This window comes from Pangasianodon hypophthalmus, chromosome 17, assembly GCF_027358585.1.
Source record: "Pangasianodon hypophthalmus isolate fPanHyp1 chromosome 17, fPanHyp1.pri, whole genome shotgun sequence".
Classification (NCBI taxonomy): Eukaryota; Metazoa; Chordata; class Actinopteri; order Siluriformes; family Pangasiidae; genus Pangasianodon; species Pangasianodon hypophthalmus.
In genome coordinates this window covers 5,914,928-5,933,521 of record NC_069726.1, presented here as the reverse complement: position 1 = coordinate 5,933,521, position 18,594 = coordinate 5,914,928, and the positions used below count along the sequence as shown (strand labels likewise).

Here is an 18,594-nt window from a genome sequence, read left to right as displayed (position 1 = left end):
CCTTTGGATCTGTTGTTTTTTTTTATTATTATTATTATGATTGCCTCACAGACATTTAAAAAAATAAATAAATAAAATCATTTAAAGTATCAAGCGCTTCAAACCAGAAATTTCTAAAGAATGATATTCTAGGACCAAAGCAGTTATTAAATTGTTTTTGATTTTGGAAATGCTGCTGCAGATCGTTTTTGTCCAACAGGTAACTGTAACAGCACACTTAAATATCCTTAAAAAAAAAATTTAAAAAATAATAATAATAAAATGAATTCATCCCCGTTTATAGTGGGATATTTTAAACAAAGCTAGTACAACATTTTGAAAGCCTACAGCTATACTTATGGGTTGTTGGAACTAAAAGCTGTAATTAAGGGAAAAGGAAATCAATGTGTTCACTGTACACTGTATGCTTTGAGAGGAAAATAAATTTTAAAAATTAATCAATGTTTGTTTGTATGGAGAGATTGATTTTAAATGTTTAGTGTCTAAATCGGCAATTGAGAATAATAGCTTTTCGCTTCATTAAAAGTATTTTACTGAACTCTTGCCTCAATTGGGACACATTTTAATACTACCTGTGCCAGGATGCCAGCCTCCAGACTTGTTCCATACTTCCATCGTAGCTGGTTTCGGTCATTTACAAATCTTGACGTTCTATTGTAGAATATTCACTGGAGAGTTTATGTTGGAAGCATTTGCTTGTGCCAGTTATTTACACCAGTTCATCCAGTATGCTACTGATGTGCTTGTTAGGAGCACCGATCGGTTTGTTGCACATGGGACACACGCAGCGCACCTCCAGCCACTTTAACAGACACCTGCAGCAGACGCACAGGAACATCATCAGAAGTGGTACATTGTGGCAGGAACATAATCAAGACAATGACTAAAAAATGAAGTACTGTAAATGAGCTGACATCAGTGATGCTAACACAATTTGGTTAAGCAGTCACAAAAGTATTGAGGCTTTAATAATTGTCATTCAGACTGACAAATCAGTCCCCCATCTTGTAAAAACCTACATTGAGCATTTCTGTTTTGAAGAGAATAAGATAGCCTTCACTGAGAAGCATATGTAGAATTCTGAATAATTGTCCAAAATGAGGAATGTTAAATCAGCCATCTTTACTCTGCCTTTATTTCATGAGCGTAAACCCAGCTTGCCTGGGCACTCTCATGATAGTTGAACACAGATGGACACGTGGACAACCGAAAAACAGAATGCCTCCGCCACCACGTGGCAGAGGCATAAAAAGAGGCTGATGAGGGAATGACTGTTTGTAGCTGCTATAAAGCAAGAGATAACAGGAACTTTCTGGATGTTTCACCAATTAATCATAACTAAAAATGGATAAAACATACAATGTGTCTTTCTTTAATAAGTAACAAGTAGAACTTCATGCCTCAACAGGGATGCATCCAGCTTCAACAAGCCTAGTCCTTCTTGTTACAAATTTGTATCTTGTTCTTGAGTTACTGCACTAACAAGAATCTCAGACAGATGCACAGACAACCCAAAATCATGATGCTACCACCCCCTAGTGGCAGAGGCATGAAAATTGTTGCCACTGGCAAACTGCTATGCTGTAACCTCAATTTTGGTGAGGTAACAGTAACTCCACTTCGCACCGGGCGAAAACTCAAAACTCAACTCCATCATTTGTTATTTTCCTATAACAGCACACCCCATCATTTTCTATTGTCACATGCCTTGTGGAAGTCAGTCCAAATGGACTTGGATGAGATCAGATGCCGTCTTACTACCAGACAGTTTTAGGAAAGCAGAACTCACCTGTGATTTTTTTTAGTACTTATGACAACGGGCTTCTATGTATTTCCCATCTATGAGTTATTAACATAACGAAGACCCTCTGCACCTCTTCAGCATCACTGCAGGTTACCTTTTGTGAAAGCCGTGTTGGCATGGCAACATCGCAAGTTCGTCTTTTATTCTGAAGTCCTCTAAACACACAGCGCATGTTTGCTAATGGACAGAAGAATACCGGGCAGCCTGGTTACTGAGCACCTCTAAATTTCAGTTTGTTATCATTTTATATATACATAATTTAAATGATTAAAAAAAAAAAAACTTACCCCATGAATATTCAAGTGCTTTGTTTCATCTCTCAGTACAACCTGCAACAAATAACAAAGGCACTTAAGCATGTTTATGCAGATCTTTATACAGCAGGTTGTTTAGTTGTGTCTGCTGATTCATATTTACCAGCTTGTAAGCCAATCTCTCAGACTGGGCTTGATGTCGCAATTTACTGGAAAGACACAGGAGCATAATGAGTTAGGAAGACAGGAATGGAGAGAATGGATTTATAATTAGACGAATGCTGGGCAATTTCAACCATGCCACAGAACTGGGTTTTGATTAACTACCTTCTGCTATTGCTTCTTTCTGCTGTAGACCAGCTGGAATATACTTTTTTTGTGTATATATATATATATATATATATATATATATATATATATATATATATATATATATATATATATATATATATACACACATGGTTTTCCATAGCAATTAAGAAGTGTTTATGAATATTAGAAATTCCCTTTTTTGGAAGAAAATAATGCATTTTCTTCAGAAATGCACGTGATTTTGGGGCCAATGTTTCCACTTTCAATAAATATACAATTTGGAAATGTAATTCTCTTAAGAGTATCTGGCTATAAACAAACAAACATTAGGGTGCCAGTTTATTAAGAACACCTCCTGTATAGGTCAATCATTGCCCATTTAATAAGTTACATCTACTACTTGTAGCTATAGAATTATGGTAGTGTGGAGATATTTATTTGTTGTGTGCTGTCTAATCAAATGAGTGCTCAGTGGATTTAATATACTTAGGTTCCTTTGGCAATGCCATTCAACGGTTTAATGATGCTTTCTTTCCAGCAACTTGCAGGTTAAATTTCTGCTACATTTAGGTTAATTATGTTTTATGTTATTGTCAGTGCAATATTTTCACAGTTGCAACAGCATCATTTATCACATAGTTTAAAAACTGACACACTGGCTACTTATTATGGACATGGGTCACCAATGCTGACCCACATGTCTGTTTGTGACATTACTGTACTATAATTTTTTATACTTCCTAGTCTTGATTGAGCAGAACATAACATGAAAAACAAAAACATAACCACACTCACGAGCCTGGAGCAGAACAGAAAGGTGCTAAATGTGGTCCTGTAGTGGAAATGAGCCTAAACGCTACCTAACTGCCAGTAGATCCCCATTGTGGTAAACTGTCAGTCAGTCATTCGTGAGTGAGTGAATGAGTGCGTAGGAGAGTCAATTAGTGAGTGAGTGGGGGAGTGAGTCAGTGAGACAGTCAATCACTGAGTGAATGGGTGAGTCAGTGAGTGAGGCAGTCAATCAGTGAGTGAGTGAGGCAGTCAATGGATGAGTGTCTGTGTGAGAGAGTGAGTGAGTGATTCAGTTAGTGGGTGAGTTTATGAATGAGTCAGTCAGTCAGTTACAAGCCAAGTCCATGAGGTGCTTCAGATCTGAAATCTGTCTAGCAGTTAGTGTACATAGCGTTTAAAAATCCTTGAAACGCTGATGTACCAGATACACTCACACCAGCCCCACCCACACTACCATCACTGTCACTGCTGCCATAAGAATAGTCTATCATCCAAATAATATCTGGCCAGTGGTAGTCCTGTTGTGGTCCCTTTCCATTGCTGGACAGGGTAAAGCGGTGCTAAATCTCGTGCATTACAACAGATGGCTTAAAGTTATTAACTGTATATTTACCTAGTACACCTATATGATAGGTTTGCCTTACATGAAATGGCTAATGAGTGTAGCTAGTTGTCACTGTACACTTTCCTATTTGTAATTATTCCACCTGAAAGAAAAGAAAAAAAAAAAAAAAAAAAAAAAAACCTGCAAGACAAACCTACTTCGGACACAGACTATTACAATGCTAATCTTACACACCTTTTTCCTTCATGAATTCATCAAACAAAGGTGAGAATGCTGAGTGCCAAAAATAGCAACAGGAAAAAAAATGGGATATGATATGATCTGCTCCTGAATTGTTTGAGCCAGGAAGTATCTCAGGCTGGAGGAAGTCCCTTGGAGCCGGTGTCTATCAAATACTTTATTCAAATGATAGTAGTCTAACAAGAGTGTCTGCAAATACAGTCTAGTGTTTCACAAACTCTAAATGTTTTTGTTTCTAATCCCACCACCCAGTACACTTGTACCAGGTCAGCGGCTACAACCCAAACCACATACTGTCATACTAAATATTGTGTACAAAAAAAAAAAAAAAATTTAGCTTTGCACTTTTTTCAGGAAATGCAAAGCTTCCTGAACTTTCAGGTTAGAGAGCAGGGACATAGCAAAAGCAGTGACCAGATCCAGGGCATATCATGTTGTTGAAGAGCTGACAATGATGCTGTCTGCATACAAACAACAGGCAACCGTTATGAAATTTACCTTATAAAGCAGCAGCAAAATATCAGGCTCAAGATGAAGACGAATATCCCGGTGCCAAAGATGACTATGTAAATATTCAAAACTAGGTCCTGAAAGGCGACAGCAGGCATAGTGCTCTCGGAGCGGATCATCTCCTGTAATCTGAGGTGCCCTAAGAGAGACAAAGTAAAGGTACAAGACTGATGCTCGTAGATATACTAAGATTCCTGTCACAGTACTGAAACTACAAAACGGCAAACCTTTGAATGTTAGTCCTGATATGTGTCTACATTGACAACACAAAACACACTGAGGACTCTGCAAAGGTCAGAGACCACCATTTTGTTTTCAATCATATGGCCATTCTGTAGGCTATTTACTTTCAATTATTTGGTGGCAAACAATAACGATGGGAAAATGTACAGTACATGAATTCCATTTTCAGTCAAACAGCTATGCAGTACTTATTTATTCAAATAAAATACAAATAAAAAAAATTGCAGTCATTACTGTTTCTACTGTTGTGTGATGTTCATTATTTTCATTGTTCATGTATCAAAGGTCTTTAACCATACAAAGCAGTGTGGTATCTGTAAATATGGTTTATTTGCATTTTATTTGCATGAATAAGTATAAGGCTGAAGGTTTGACTGAAAATAGAATTAATATACTATACATTTTCTCATCATTTTTTGTTTGCCACCAAATAATTAACAGTAAATACTAAATGGCCATTTGAGTGAAAACAAAATGGTGGTCTCTGACTTTACACAACTTCATACATACCTGAGGTGAAATGTAGCTAATAAAACTAAACACTGACCCACTTTACTCTATTCACATCGTATTTCTAAAAGGTCACAACTTTTAGAAACGGTTTCTGAATGACTGACTATAAAAAAACGACAATTTAAATAGACTTATGGAACATAAATGGACAGAAATTGGCTAGTTGTCGCCAAGAAAACTGTTTTGTTTTGGTTTGTTTGTGAAACACTTAGCAAAGAACCGGAGAATTTTGCGCGCGCGTTGCTAATAGTCTTCAAAGCTCACCATTCTGAAAGCGTCCGTGGAAGATGAAGCCTTTGTTTTCACAGATTTCAGTCGATATCTTTGAAAATAAGGCATTCTCCAGCGAAAAGACTGCAGGGTTTGTTAGCCAGGCTCCATGTGTAGCTGAGAAGCGGAGGATGCGGTCACGACACAGCAGCTACTGATGCTACTGTTTATGTTGCTGCCATGATGATGATGGCGGTGTGTTCATGCAGGAAAGGGCTAGGTTGTGAAATAATCACATACTCTTCACGTGTGATTATTTGTTGAAGTGTTTTACACGTGATTATGTGATCACGTGAAAAACACGTGAAAGGGCAGCCCTGAAATTGCACGAGACCTCAAGTAAACACATGTGACGTGTGAACAGTATGTGATGACATTATTCATGTGAGAAAAATCACATCTGACCCACACGTGAAAAATAACACCGATCAGACCTAACATTAATACCACTGACAGGTGAAGCGAATAACATTCCCCTTCTTGAAGCTGATGTGTTGGAAGCAGGAACAATGGGCAAGCATTAGGATCTGAGCAACTTTGACAAGGGCCAAATTGTGATGGCTAGATGACTGGGTCAGAGCATCTCCAAAATGGCAGGTCTTGTGGGGTGTTCCTGGTATTCAGTGGTTAGTATCTACCAAAAGTGGTCCAAGGAAGGACAACCAGTGGACTAGCGACAGGGTCAGGGGCACCCAAGGCTCATTGATGCGTGTGGGGAGCGAAGGCTAACCTGTCTGGTCGGATCCCACAGAAGAGCTACTGTAGCACAAATTGCTGAAAAAGTTAATGCTGGCTATGATAGAAATGTGTCAGAACACACAGTGCATCACAGATTGCTGCGTATGGGGCTGCGTGGCCGCAGACCGGGCAGAGTGCCCACGCTGACCCCTGTCCACTGCCGAAAGCCCCTACAGTGGGCACGTGAGCATCTGAACTGGACCATGGAGCAATAGAAGGAGGTGGCCTGGTCTGATAAACCTGGGGAAGAGATGGCACCAGGATGCACTATGGGAAGAAGGCAAGCTGGCAGAGACAGTGTGATGCTCTGGGAAATGTTCTGCTGGGAAACCTTGGGTCCTGGCATTCATGTGGATGTTACTTTGACACGTAGCACCTACCTAAACATTGTTGCAGACCAAGTACACCCCTTCACGGCAACGGTATTCTGTAATGGCGTCACACTGCCTCACACCCGGCATTCCCAGGAAAGACACCAGATCCACCATGACCTTAACCAGAATAAAGTGATTTCTGAATATGAATGAATGTCAATTTTCATATGTAATATTTTGTTTGCGGTACTTGTAATTTTTTTTCTTACACTTCCCTGACTACACCTTTCTCTATATTGTAGATTTAAATGCATTGGCACTTCAACATTTATATTTTATAACTATATGTACAAGTCAACTCTTTGTATAGTGCAATAATAGAGTGCATTCATTTGAAACAAGTTACAATTCACAATGACATTTTTTATTGTTGGTGTTGATACAGGAGTGCAAACAAGAACTCAAAACGTGACAATCATCAAATTGAGTGACACTCATAAATTAAGGGAAAAAAAGCCCAGAAGCCACGTTATAGCAACCCCAGGCAAGTGGCGAAGCAGGGTCAGGTTTATCACTGTTTTTAGTTTTCTGTTATTGCAGTAGTCCGAGCAATTCCTGACAACAACAGTGATTTTTATTAGGACCATTAGGTTAAATCTGCAACAAGGGACCCTTCAGTCTCAGCAGCACTGATGGCAAATATAAATATCGCAAATTCATGTTTTTACACAAGAGGACCAAAACTAGAAAGAAAAAAAATAACAACTCAAAAGTCAACATTTTAATATCATTCTCCTACTTATGGGATTAAACGGAGTAAAGCAAACAATAATACACTAAATATAAAGACATTAACTTTCCCAGTTGAATACATTTGTGCAGGCTTTAAGATGCTACTCAAACATGATTTCATTTTGTTTTTCTTTTTCTTTTTTTTTTTTTTTAAACAAAATCAAACTTTTGCCAAGCGTGCCACTGAAATGCCAAGCTGAGCATTTTGAGGTTTTGAAAATAAAAATGTACAACTCCATTAATATCCCAAAAGAGATTTAAAAGAGGTGAAAAATAAATTGGTTTCGAGGTTTTTAAAATGCCCCTGTTCACTTTTTGCCATTCGAAGAAACTGTTAGTCTTTGTCTCCTTTCACGTCCTTTGTCCTTGTAAGGCTTGTTGTCTGTAAAGTAAAAACTGAAGTAAGTATCTTCATTTGAAAAATTGTGAAATGAATGGAAGGAAGGAAATTTATCGGTCTTTACCTGATCTACCATTTTCTGCATCTTCTCGATGACAGTGAGCATGTGGCCCGCGTTCTCTTTTAGATTCTTCTCATAGGTTTTGTTGAGTGCTTCGACTTTCTCTAACCTGCTCTTCAGCTGCTCCTGTTCATCTGAGACTGGCTTCGACTTGGCTTCCTCTGAAAAACACAAACATGCACATGACTTTAATCCACGGTTCATTAACACGTAATTCATCTAAACATGGAAATCCTAAAAACATTTTTTTTGCTTTTATCTTGTCACACTACAACAAAAGATGTAAATCTGCATACATTTTACTATTAGCAAATAATTAATATAAAAACACAGACAAAATTGTGCAGTCCAAAATTGGACCTGGAATCCATTGAGAAGATTAGCAAGGAACTCAGCTGCCATGTTTTTCCTCACCGGTATTCCCTATACCACTGGCAGGTTGGTTTTCACTTTCACTTTTCAGAATTGGAAGTGCTAAGGGTTTTTCCTCACATACAGCACCGCATCAACTCTACCACTGAACCGTGCAGAGAAGGAATAACCTCGTTTCCTTGCCGTACCGAGTATTGCCTGCAGATAAGCGAGCCGTTTCTCCATCTCGTGCTGTGCTGCTTTGCTGCTCTCGAGATGCTGCAACAGGTTGGGGATGTTCAGAACGGTCCCTTTGTAGTTTACAACATCTGGGTTAGCGGTGCTGGATGAGCGACGGGAAGAGCCCTTCTCCTTACGAGGCAGGCCCGGAAGCAGGGATTTATTTCCTAACAACAGAAATGGTGATGCAAAACAAGATATATACTTATATAGAAGAATATATTCTCTGAAGTGCGTGCTTGTGTGAGTTGCGTCATTAAGTCATACCCTCGGCACTGAGGTCACAGGCCACCTCGTCTGTGTCGGTCCAGCGTGAGCACAGCTTACGGTACATGCACTTCCCATCCACTGACATCTTTCTGACCAGATCCTGTGCCTGAGAAATGAAAAAAAAATTCCCTAAATTCCCCTGTTTATTTGAAAATAACAACTCAAATCCTTCCTTTCCCTCATTTTAAACTGAAAGAGACCTGAGCAGTGGTGAGGTAGAGCCCCAGGGAGAGCAGGATGTTCTGAACGTCCTCTTCTCTCAGGGAGCCAGAGAGCTGCCTGTCGAAAAACACCCAGGATAAAAGGACCCTACGGGGAAGCTCCTTTAGAGGGGGTCAGTCAAAAAGAGAGAGGAAAAAAAAAACCACTGAATCATTTACATTCAAACAAACAGCTAGTGCAAAGGAAATCAAGTTTATGTAACAAAAAAATGGGTTGGAAAAAAAATTATCAAAAGGTTCCTATGGACACTATATATCATCTTATCCCTGTGTGAGAGATTAAATTAAATACACTAAAATCTGCTTAAGAAAAGTGCCTTAATTTTTCCCATCAAACACAAACTTATACACTTGGTTGTCCATATCCATAAATGGATAAAAAAATCTTCAATAAGTAAAACACTGCAAACTGCTGTGATATAAGAAGAATAAAACACCTTACGACATGCTGTTAAAGAACAATAATCAACTTCGGGGTGGTAGCAGTCGAACTGCATCGCACCAACCTATCGTTGATTAATTTCCTGTAACAGCATGCCTGGTCAAGTTTTATTCCTTAAACAAGACATACTGTATTTCAGAAAATAACAAAAATATTATGTCATGTAAGTATTTTTGCTCTTACTATGTCTTTGAGTGACTGACTGTCAAGTACATCAGCGGTCAGTGTTTCTTCAACCTCTGCCTGGCTCTCAGCCTCTTCTTGATCCTCTGCCTGGTGTTCAATCTCTTCCTGTTCATCCTCCATTTTGGTCTCTTCCTCTTCCTCCCCTTCTTTGTTTGCTGTTTTCTTGGCATCACTTGCTCCTTTCTTTCTCATGTCCTTACTCGTCTTTTTTGCCTCATCATCCTGATGGAGAGAATGAAAAAGATGGAGGGGAGAGGGGGTTATGAAAATTGCAACGTATTGTCATTTGAAATGCAATTTGTTGAAAGCGAGCATATTATTTAAGCCAGTTCATATGAGATGTGTGTACCAGGGCAGCGCTGCTGTCCTCTGCTTGTATTTCCGAGTCAGGAAGAGTCGGATTCGGAGTCTGAGGCAGGCTGCAGAGGGAGTGGTAGAGCTGCAGACCAAAATCCCTCTGGAGCATCTCGCTGAAGAGCTCACTTACCAAACCCACCTAATACCACACACACACATACATACACACACACACACACACACACACACACACATAGACAGACAGACAGGCACACAAACACAGAGGACACACAGTCTGGTTCATTGGTGCTGTTTGTACTGTCAAAAGCAACATTCTATGATTTCATTTCCCTTTCTTTGTCATCACTGTTACGGTTCCATTTGTTTCTGAATTTGGTGGAAAATGAACAAGAACTAGATCCCTACATTCTGCTGTTTCATGTTTAGGCAAGTTCTTTTTTTTTTTTTAAATGCCCAAAACAGAAAATGCTAATTTCCTAGCTTTGATCTGACAGATTACAGTGGCTTTGTTTAAGAAGTGGAAAAATGCTGATCCTCCATGCTGCTGGAGATATTGTTATATATTGAGCCTTGATGATATGTTGATATTGAGGCTTTTTCTTTGTAAGAAAACACAAGTATGACTGGCTGCATGTGTTTTTATAGCTGAGGCATGGATGCAAACCTCAAATGTATCTCTGCTGTGTGACATCCGTGGCTCTAATAGAGATGAGAGAGAGACTGTAGACAGTGTGAACCCTGCAGTGGGTTGGACTACCAGTGAGGGCACATCAGGGAGAGAAGACTCATCTTCCTGAAAAACCCAAGAGACAACCAATATTCAAAATGAGCATAAAACATTTTGCTGGTGTTCTCAGATGTGATTAACATACAGTATGTGAGAGTCCTAACCCCTCGTGCTTCCTGTAACTTGGCCCACTCTTCTGCTGTCGGGACTAGATTCCACACATCTGGCATCAAGATGACGACGGTCTCCACTGTATCCCCAGAAAGTAATCTCAGCTCGGTCATTTTATGCCTTGAAAACGGAGACATAGTCAACAAGACGTCAACAAGGATTCTGTGATGACATGGAAATTAAATGAATCATCTGAATTGCTCTTATCTTCCAGGGAGCAGAAAATGCCCAAACATGTGATCATGGAGAATCAGCCACAATGGGAAACATACTGTATTCACTGACCATTGTGTACAAGCTGAAAGGTCCAGTGCCGTCTGATCCATCACACAGCGCACTGCGGTGTGTATGATGACGCTGCTGTCTTTGGCCGGATTGGACCCGTCCTCTTTGGACCATGAACCTCCAGGGAGCTGCAGCTCTCCTGCTTTGTCCAGTAATAGAAACTAATACAGAAAGACATACAGGGAAACAAAGATATCCCAGTTATGATTTAGTGCAAAACGTTTGATAGCATTATTCCATCGATTGTGCTGAATGGGATCCATTCAGTGTGCAAGACCTTGCCCAGAATAAAGCACTTACTCACGATGAATGAAAGAATAAATGAAACAAAAGAAAAACAACTTTCTGGCAAATAATACAACAGGATATAATACAAGTCATTTTAAGAGAGGAACACATTGCAGCCTTCAGTGCAAAATTTCAGTCTCACGGACAGCTAGGGACCAACTGGCCTACCCACACTCCCCTCCATTTATTACGACAACCTTATGTGTGTTCAGTTATATCCATTCCTTGTTTACTATATGTCTATTTCTAAATGTACGTGTATGCTTGTATGTGCACACATAATGTATGAATTTTCTCTCTGGCAATAATATGATTTGTGATTCAAATTATGGGACAAACTATAAACCATTCCAATACAGACAATTCAAATACTGTATATGAAAAAGATTTTAAAGTGCGTTAAAAGGACCTCACTAGACAAAAAAAAAAAAAAAAAAGAGGACGGAATGTGCTAACCTTGAACAGTGTTGTAGGGTGGACAGCATCTCCATGTGCCTTCCCGTCCTCTGCATAGTTACAACACTGAGTGTAGAAGTCCTCAATGCCAGGCATGGACAGTAACAGCACCTGCAAGGGCAATGGAGAAGCATTAATCTAAATGACTAGGAAAAAATATTTCACAGTAATTTGGTGATTTATAACCCGTTTTACACTGTGCTCTTAGAGCGGTCTTTTAAGAAGTGTGACTTCTTGTCACATTGCACAAGATGATCCCAATAAAATCTTGGCTGAATTCTAGTCTAAATCTGGCTTTAGATGGACAACCTGGAGACTTGTGAATCCTCATGACATTACCTTAACAGAGAAGATGGAGTTGTCTGTGGAGTCTGGAGATGGAGTCGGTTCTGTCTTAGGTTGTTGCGAGCCTACGTGGAAATGACAGGGCCCTGCGAGAGGAAGTGGCTGGCTGGAAGGGAAGCTCTCAGGCCAGCAAAGCTGCACGTGAAAGAGAGACAGAGGAGCGTGGAGGTGTGGGTAGCGCCGCTGTAGCTCCAGATTATCACAGGCCTGACTGAAAAAGGGAAATAAAAGGATACTGTGATACTATGTCCTTTAATTGACCTTGTACTGTTTTGCTGCAAGCAGACCCACCTGTCTCGTGGGAAAAAGGAGAAGAAAGGAGAGCTCGTGCTGGTTTGAGAGGTGCTCTTTTTGGATGTTTCCTCCTCAGACGGGGCTTTCCATCGTCGCCTCTTCTGGTGTGCGTTGTCGGCTCCCCAAGAGCCACTGGCTTCCTCCCTAAATCAAACAATAAACAGTAAGATGAAGACTAGAGGTTTGTTGTCAGGTTTCGGATTGCATGCTGACACAACACGCAACCTGTCAGTGGTATAAGATACATGAAAAGATAAAGTATTAGCCTTTAAGGAAATTAGTTTCCTTCAAAAGACGAAAATGGTGTTCATACTGTAGATGCAGCTTGAGCTGAAATGCCAGTTAACCTGGGGAGGGCACTAGTTAGTAATTCACCGAGTGAAGCAATGTGCAAGGTTGCATGAATTTCCTGGTATAATATTGCAGTGTGTAACGAAAGAGTCCTGGGAAATGCATCAAAATAACCTTCTGCTTTGGGAAAAAGGTTAACTACAGTAATAGCAATTTCAGAATTGTTACTATCCACCACCACTCACCAGTGTCGGCCTCTCCGCCCAGCCACGACCTCATTATGTCTCTTCCTGCTTCCCCCACTCCAGGGAGCAGACCACGGCAGCTTCTGATGGTGGGGCATCTGAAGCATGCCACCTGAGAAGAAAATCAGCGTTTATATGGCAACATGTTTACATATAAAAGAACTGTACAATGTGGCTGTTTCAGCAGTTGTAGTTTACCTGGATTCGGCTGCATGCCAGGAATCAGTGGTGGTATCTGAGGTGACTTTAGCAGTGGTTGACGCTTGTTTCCCAAAATGCCCGGCGTCAGGTTTGGTGTCGTGGAGTGTAGCAGCGGCGGAGGAGACTTAAATGGCTTGTCGGAGAACATGGGGAAAAAAAAGAAATCAAACTGATGTTTGTAATCAATCGGAAAATTGGAAGCAAACAGTACAAGGATGCCTTGACAGCGTACCTGGCCATTGAGCACCTGCACTCTTTGTGCTGTCCACTTGACAGACTGCGAAGGATCCTGCACCGCCTTCACCAGCACTTTCTCGCCAACCAGCGGCGCTCTGCCTACTACAGCACTAGCCAAACAGAAAGTCCACTGTGAGCACGCAACCATATCGCAATGCAATCTTTACTGCAAAGCATTTAGAGGTCGAGACAGACCTCATTGCAAAGCGTACATCCCGGTCTACAGTCCCATGGCGGTCCTGCAGCTGTGTCACAACCCCGGTGAAGACTCGCTGCCTCATCTGAGAAGACAATCTTTTATTAATCACACATTTGTTACGATTTTTTTAGTTACACAGGTCACATCTTGAATGTAAGGTAGTAGTAAATCAAGACATCCATTGGATGTCATCTTGATGTTTTTGTCATACATCTGAGATCAGTAGTGAAATGTCTTTCAGGATCACAACCACACAAACTCAGTCACCTTGACTGAAAAGTAGTGATCATTGATTTAACTTGATTAAGAGAACTAGTGCTGATGATCTAGATAGATAGTAGGATTAGTATGGGGGAGGGGTGACAGCAAGACTAAACATCAGCCACGACGATTACAATGAAAACAATGCATCTGTTTTCACCTGGAAAATAACACATGTACCTGTACTGGCCATTCTAATGCGACCTCAGATTATTGCTAATTCTAGTTATTGTTAATGCTAGCTGCGAGCTAGTCAGCTAGTGTACCGAATGCTATTTATTAAGGTAGTTATTTTGGTAATTTAGCTGACTAGCGACTCAACAGTTACTACATTTGTTGATGTTTACTCATGCTATTCCTAACAAATTTTATGAAATTTCTACTAATTTAATACAAAACCTCACCTCAATCCCGTGTATATATTAATTTGTCGCTATTGTCGTCTTCTTCTTCTTCTTCTTCTTCTTCTTCGTCTTCTTCTTCTTGGATTGAACGGTAACGAGTATCATGGTTTAGACGCATCACCGCCCCTAGTGGCCATAACAGGATACAGCCGTTATGGTCTACTCATTATCATTTAGTGCCTAAAACCCTGTTTGGACGGGATTAGTTTTACATGTAGAGGTGCTGTAATGTAATTATTGCCTATTTATACAACACTAAGTTTCAATCTACTTATTTGATATATTAAATTATATACAAGAGTATTCATTGTATATGGTTTAAATGACAATCATTTTGAGCTAGCTATTCAGCTAGCCGATAGGCAATCAGTGAGTGTGACTTCTTCTGGATCTATTTCCGTTCGTGGAGTAAAAATAAACAAATTATTTGGCCATATTGTGCAGTGCAGATATTCAGTATAACCACACTCTTGCTCGTGCTATATTGCTTAAATAACTCTGGGATGTCAGCTCAGTTTGGTTATGCAGCAAGACAACAATTTGAAGCACAAGAGCAAGTCAAAATTGGAGTTATAGAGTTTTGGAATGGCTTGAACTTGACACACTTGAGATGCTGTGGCAGGACTTTAAACAAGCAGTTCATACTGAAAAACCCTACAACGTGACTGTATTAAAGCGATTCTTCAAAGAAGAGTGGGCCAAAAATCCTCCACAGCCATGTGAAAGACTGATCTCCAGTTACCGTAAGTGCTTGGTTGTAGTTGTTGCTGCTAAAGGTGGCACAACCAGTTATTAAGTTTAGGTGGCCAATTACTTTTTCCCCAGCATGTCCTGTCATTTTATTCCTTACTTGTTTTGCACGTAGGAAAGAATTACTTGCAATTTTGAAATAACTGGGATGAGACATCTAAGACTGGGACACCTGTACACCTAAATGCAATAGTCACACATGTGGAGCAGTACTTGTGTAGTTTGTTGTGCAGTTTGGGGTAGGGAAGGGCCAGTGTATCCATATTGCGATGTATTGATCCAATATGTTTGTTCCTCCTCAAAACACCGAATGGTGTAATCAGTGTTATAAACATTTTCGCTTGTTAAATCTATATGTTGACTGATCTTACTCTTGTACACTGGACCAAGCCCAAAATGGCAAAATATGAAGCTTCTAATGGTCTTAACAACAAATCATTGGACAGGAAATGTGCAAGAATTAAACAAAGAGATAAAGGAACTTAGTATGGGACAGTTTTTCTCTTTGATTTCTTTAAATGTTTCAGCTTTGGCAGATAACCAAATATTGCCCCATCCCAATGCGGCGTGGCGATGTAACTTACAGCAGGTTAAGGTCGCTGAACTGCTGGATGTCCAAGTGGTGCTCCGAAAACAATGTGGGCTTTATAGATAATTGGACTATTTTTGAGGGCAAGGCTGGCCTATTAGGGCAGGACGGTGTCCATCCCACTTGGGAAGGTGCTGCTCTCATTTCTTGCAGCATAGCACATAGTCTCAGAACAGGCTTAGTTAATCGGCGACAATCCAGGGCCAAGGCCAGGGAGCAGACAAGCAGGCTAAACCGATCGTCTGCTAGCTGCACTGAGTTGTCACTTAGGTTCCGCCGTATTGAGACTGTGTCTGGTCCCCGAGCTAAACAAAATTATAGACATACTCAGACAGTTTGTTTTAGTAACCTAATTAAAATAAAATTAGATCATACTGAATACACAGCCAGCACCGTTGATCTGAAGCTAGGACTGTTGAATATTAGATCTCTTACGTCTAAAGCGCTTATTGTTAATGAAACCATTACTGTTCAGGAGTTTGATGTACTGTGTTTAACAGAAACGTGGATTAAACCAAACGAGTTTGTAGCATTAAATTAAGCTAGTCCTCCTGGGTACAGTTACATACATCAGCCCCGTCTAACTGGCAAAGGAGGAGGCGTCTCAGTCATCTATAATGATAATCTAGGCATCACACAAAAACCTAGTCATAAATTCAACGCATTTGAAGTTCTTTATACTAACATAACATACATAGCCACTAAAAATAAGTCTACCCAGGTGATTCCATTAATTATTATTTACAGACCCCCAGGGCCATATTTGGAATTCCTATGTGAATTCCTATGTGAACAACCTGGTTGTTTCTTTAGACAAAGCATTAATTGTTGGAGACTTTAATATTCATTTATCAACCATGATTGGATCACTGTCTGATCCCAAAGAACTTGACCAGGCAACTGAATGCTTAGAATCAACGTTCTGAAACTCGCTAGATAAGGTAGCTTCACTTAAAAGAAAAATAATTAGGGAGAAAAAGCTAGCACCCTGGTATAGCGATCACACACGAACTTTAAAACAGACCACTTGAATACTAGAACGTAAATGGCATCAAACTAAATCGGTAGTCTTTCCAATAGCATGGAAGGAGAGCCTTTTGAGCTATAGGAAAGCTCTTATTGCTGCTAGATCAATGTATCTCTCCACCCTATTTGAAGATGACAGAAATAATCCTAGATTCTTATTTAATACTGAAGCAAAATTAAGTAGGAATAAGACCACAATAGAAACACGCACACAATCATTATACAGCAGTGATGACTTCATGAATTTTTTCAATGGTAAAATTGAAAATATCAGGCAAAAAATTCCGACTATTAATTTAAAACCGGACATTTTTATAACTAACCCTGTAGATGATAATATAATAATATCAGATCAACAATTACAATGTTTTACTCCCCTTGAAGAGAGTGAACTAATTTCACTAATTTCATCATCAAAATCATCAACCTGTATACTAGATCTTTTACCTACTTGTTTCCTCAAACAGATCATTCCTGAAACAATCAAACCTCTTTTAACGATAATCAATTCTTCCCTTAGCATTGGCTATGTACCTAAATCTTTTAAATTAGCAGTTATCAAGCCCTTGATTAAAAAATCTGACCTTGATCCCTGTCAGCTGTCTAACTATAGACCAATATCAAACCTCCCTTTTATCTCCAAGGTCCTAGAAAAGGTTATAGCACAGCAGCTATGCTCATACTTGCATAGGAATAACATTCATGAAATGTATCAGTCAGGATTTACATTTACATTTATGGCATTTGGCAGACGTCCTTATCCAGAGCGACTTACAATAGTGCTTTGAAGTCTATCAAAAATACATTCTGATATTGGCTCACTAGGTCACAAACTAGGAATACCATCAGTCCAAAACTCTGTTGGGGAGTTTTTGGGGTTTTTTTTCTGAAAGTGCTAACTAAAGTACTTTATGAAGAGGTAAGTCTTCAGAAGTCGTTTGAAGACTGCCAGTGACTCAGCAGTTCGGACATCTAGGGGAAGTTCATTCCACCACCTTGGTGCCAGAACAGAGAAGAGTCTCGATGCATGCCTTCCTTGTACCCTGAGAGATGGTGGGACCAGTCAAGCAGTGATAGAGGATTGGAGGGAGCGTGGTGCCGCGCGAGGTGTGATAAGTGCTTTGAGATAAGTGGGTGCTGGTCCGTTTTTGGCTTTGTAGGCAAGCATCAGTGTTTTAAATCTGATGCGGGCAGCTACAGGAAGCCAGTGGAGGGAGCGTAGCAATGGGGTGGTGTGGGAAAATTTAGGACGGTTGAAAACCCATCGTGCAGCTGCATTCTGGATCAGTTGCAGAGGATGAATGGCGCTCAGAGGCAGACCTGCCAGGAGTGAGCTGCAGTAGTCCAGTCTTGAAATGACAAGGGACTGAACAAGCACCTTTGTGGCCTGTGTGGAAAGAAATGGACGAATTCTTCTGATGTTATAAAGGAGCACGTCATGTCATGAGCATGTCAGATTAGCAGTGTGAGAGGAGAAGGACAGTTGATTGTCCATGGTTACCCCAAGGTTGCGTGCAGTAACCGAAGGCGAGATCAGAGAATTGTCTAGGGAGATTGCAAGATCCTGAGATGGGGATGAATCACCTGGGATGAACAGCAGTTCAGTTTTGGTGGGATTAAGTTTCAGCTGATGAGCTGTCATCCATGATGAGATGTCTGCCAGACATGCTGATATCCGAGCAGAAACATGAGTGTCTGAGGGAGGGAAGGAGAGGATGAGTTCAGTGTCATCTGCATAGCAGTGGTATGAAAACCCATGTGAGGATATGACCACACCAAGAGATTGAGTATAGAGGGAGAAAAGGAGAGGACCAAGTACTGAGCCTTGTGGAACACCAGAGGAGAGTCTGAGAGGAGCAGATGTGGATCCCCTCCATGTTACCTGATATGACCGACCTTCCAGGTAGGAAGCAAACCATTGCCATGCCATGCCATGATTTAGGCCTCATCATAGCACAGAGACAGCACTGGTTAAAGTGGTAAATGACT

General features: G+C 40.4%; 2 protein-coding genes across 2 annotated transcripts; both read right to left on the bottom strand.

Annotated features, from left to right (window-relative positions):
* Positions 1 to 12: 12 nt before the first annotated feature.
* LOC113544817 (RING finger protein 122) lies at positions 13 to 5,830 on the bottom strand. Its single transcript, XM_026943799.3, has 6 exons — positions 5,498 to 5,830; positions 4,466 to 4,616; positions 2,222 to 2,267; positions 2,092 to 2,133; positions 1,899 to 1,981; positions 13 to 815 (listed from the first exon to the last, which is right to left on the bottom strand). Exons 2-6 carry the CDS (start codon positions 4,594 to 4,596, stop codon positions 710 to 712), a joined length of 408 nt encoding a protein of 135 aa, XP_026799600.1. The 5' UTR covers positions 4,597 to 4,616; positions 5,498 to 5,830; the 3' UTR covers positions 13 to 709.
* Positions 5,831 to 6,957: 1,127 nt separating this feature from the next.
* ccar2 (cell cycle and apoptosis regulator 2) lies at positions 6,958 to 14,382 on the bottom strand. The gene is made up of 18 exons (XM_026944010.3): positions 14,241 to 14,382; positions 13,572 to 13,657; positions 13,372 to 13,486; positions 13,137 to 13,272; positions 12,939 to 13,050; positions 12,400 to 12,546; positions 12,103 to 12,319; positions 11,764 to 11,874; positions 11,020 to 11,180; positions 10,728 to 10,854; positions 10,501 to 10,629; positions 9,868 to 10,014; positions 9,516 to 9,740; positions 8,870 to 8,992; positions 8,667 to 8,775; positions 8,369 to 8,566; positions 7,812 to 7,969; positions 6,958 to 7,729 (listed from the first exon to the last, which is right to left on the bottom strand). Exons 2-18 carry the CDS (start codon positions 13,655 to 13,657, stop codon positions 7,682 to 7,684), a joined length of 2,349 nt encoding a protein of 782 aa, XP_026799811.3. The 5' UTR covers positions 14,241 to 14,382; the 3' UTR covers positions 6,958 to 7,681.
* Between the last annotated feature and the right edge of the window lie 4,212 nt (positions 14,383 to 18,594).

Excerpts from the sequence above, each read along its gene's own strand:
- ccar2 (XM_026944010.3), bottom strand. The coding sequence starts at position 13,657 with ATGAGGCAGCGAGTCTTCACCGGGGTTGTGACACAGCTGCAGGACCGC. Across the intron at positions 12,547-12,938 it reads GGGCGGAGAGGCCGACACTG|GGAGGAAGCCAGTGGCTCTT; the intron begins GTGAGTGGTGGT and ends TGTTTGATTTAG. Across the intron at positions 11,875-12,102 it reads ACTCCATCTTCTCTGTTAAG|GTGCTGTTACTGTCCATGCC; the intron begins GTAATGTCATGA and ends TTGCCCTTGCAG.
- LOC113544817 (XM_026943799.3), bottom strand. The coding sequence starts at position 4,596 with ATGATCCGCTCCGAGAGCACTATGCCTGCTGTCGCCTTTCAGGACCTA. Across the intron at positions 2,268-4,465 it reads TTTTGCTGCTGCTTTATAAG|TAAATTGCGACATCAAGCCC; the intron begins GTAAATTTCATA and ends GTGTCTTTCCAG. Across the intron at positions 1,982-2,091 it reads AGCACTTGAATATTCATGGG|CAAACATGCGCTGTGTGTTT; the intron begins GTAAGTTTTTTT and ends TCTGTCCATTAG.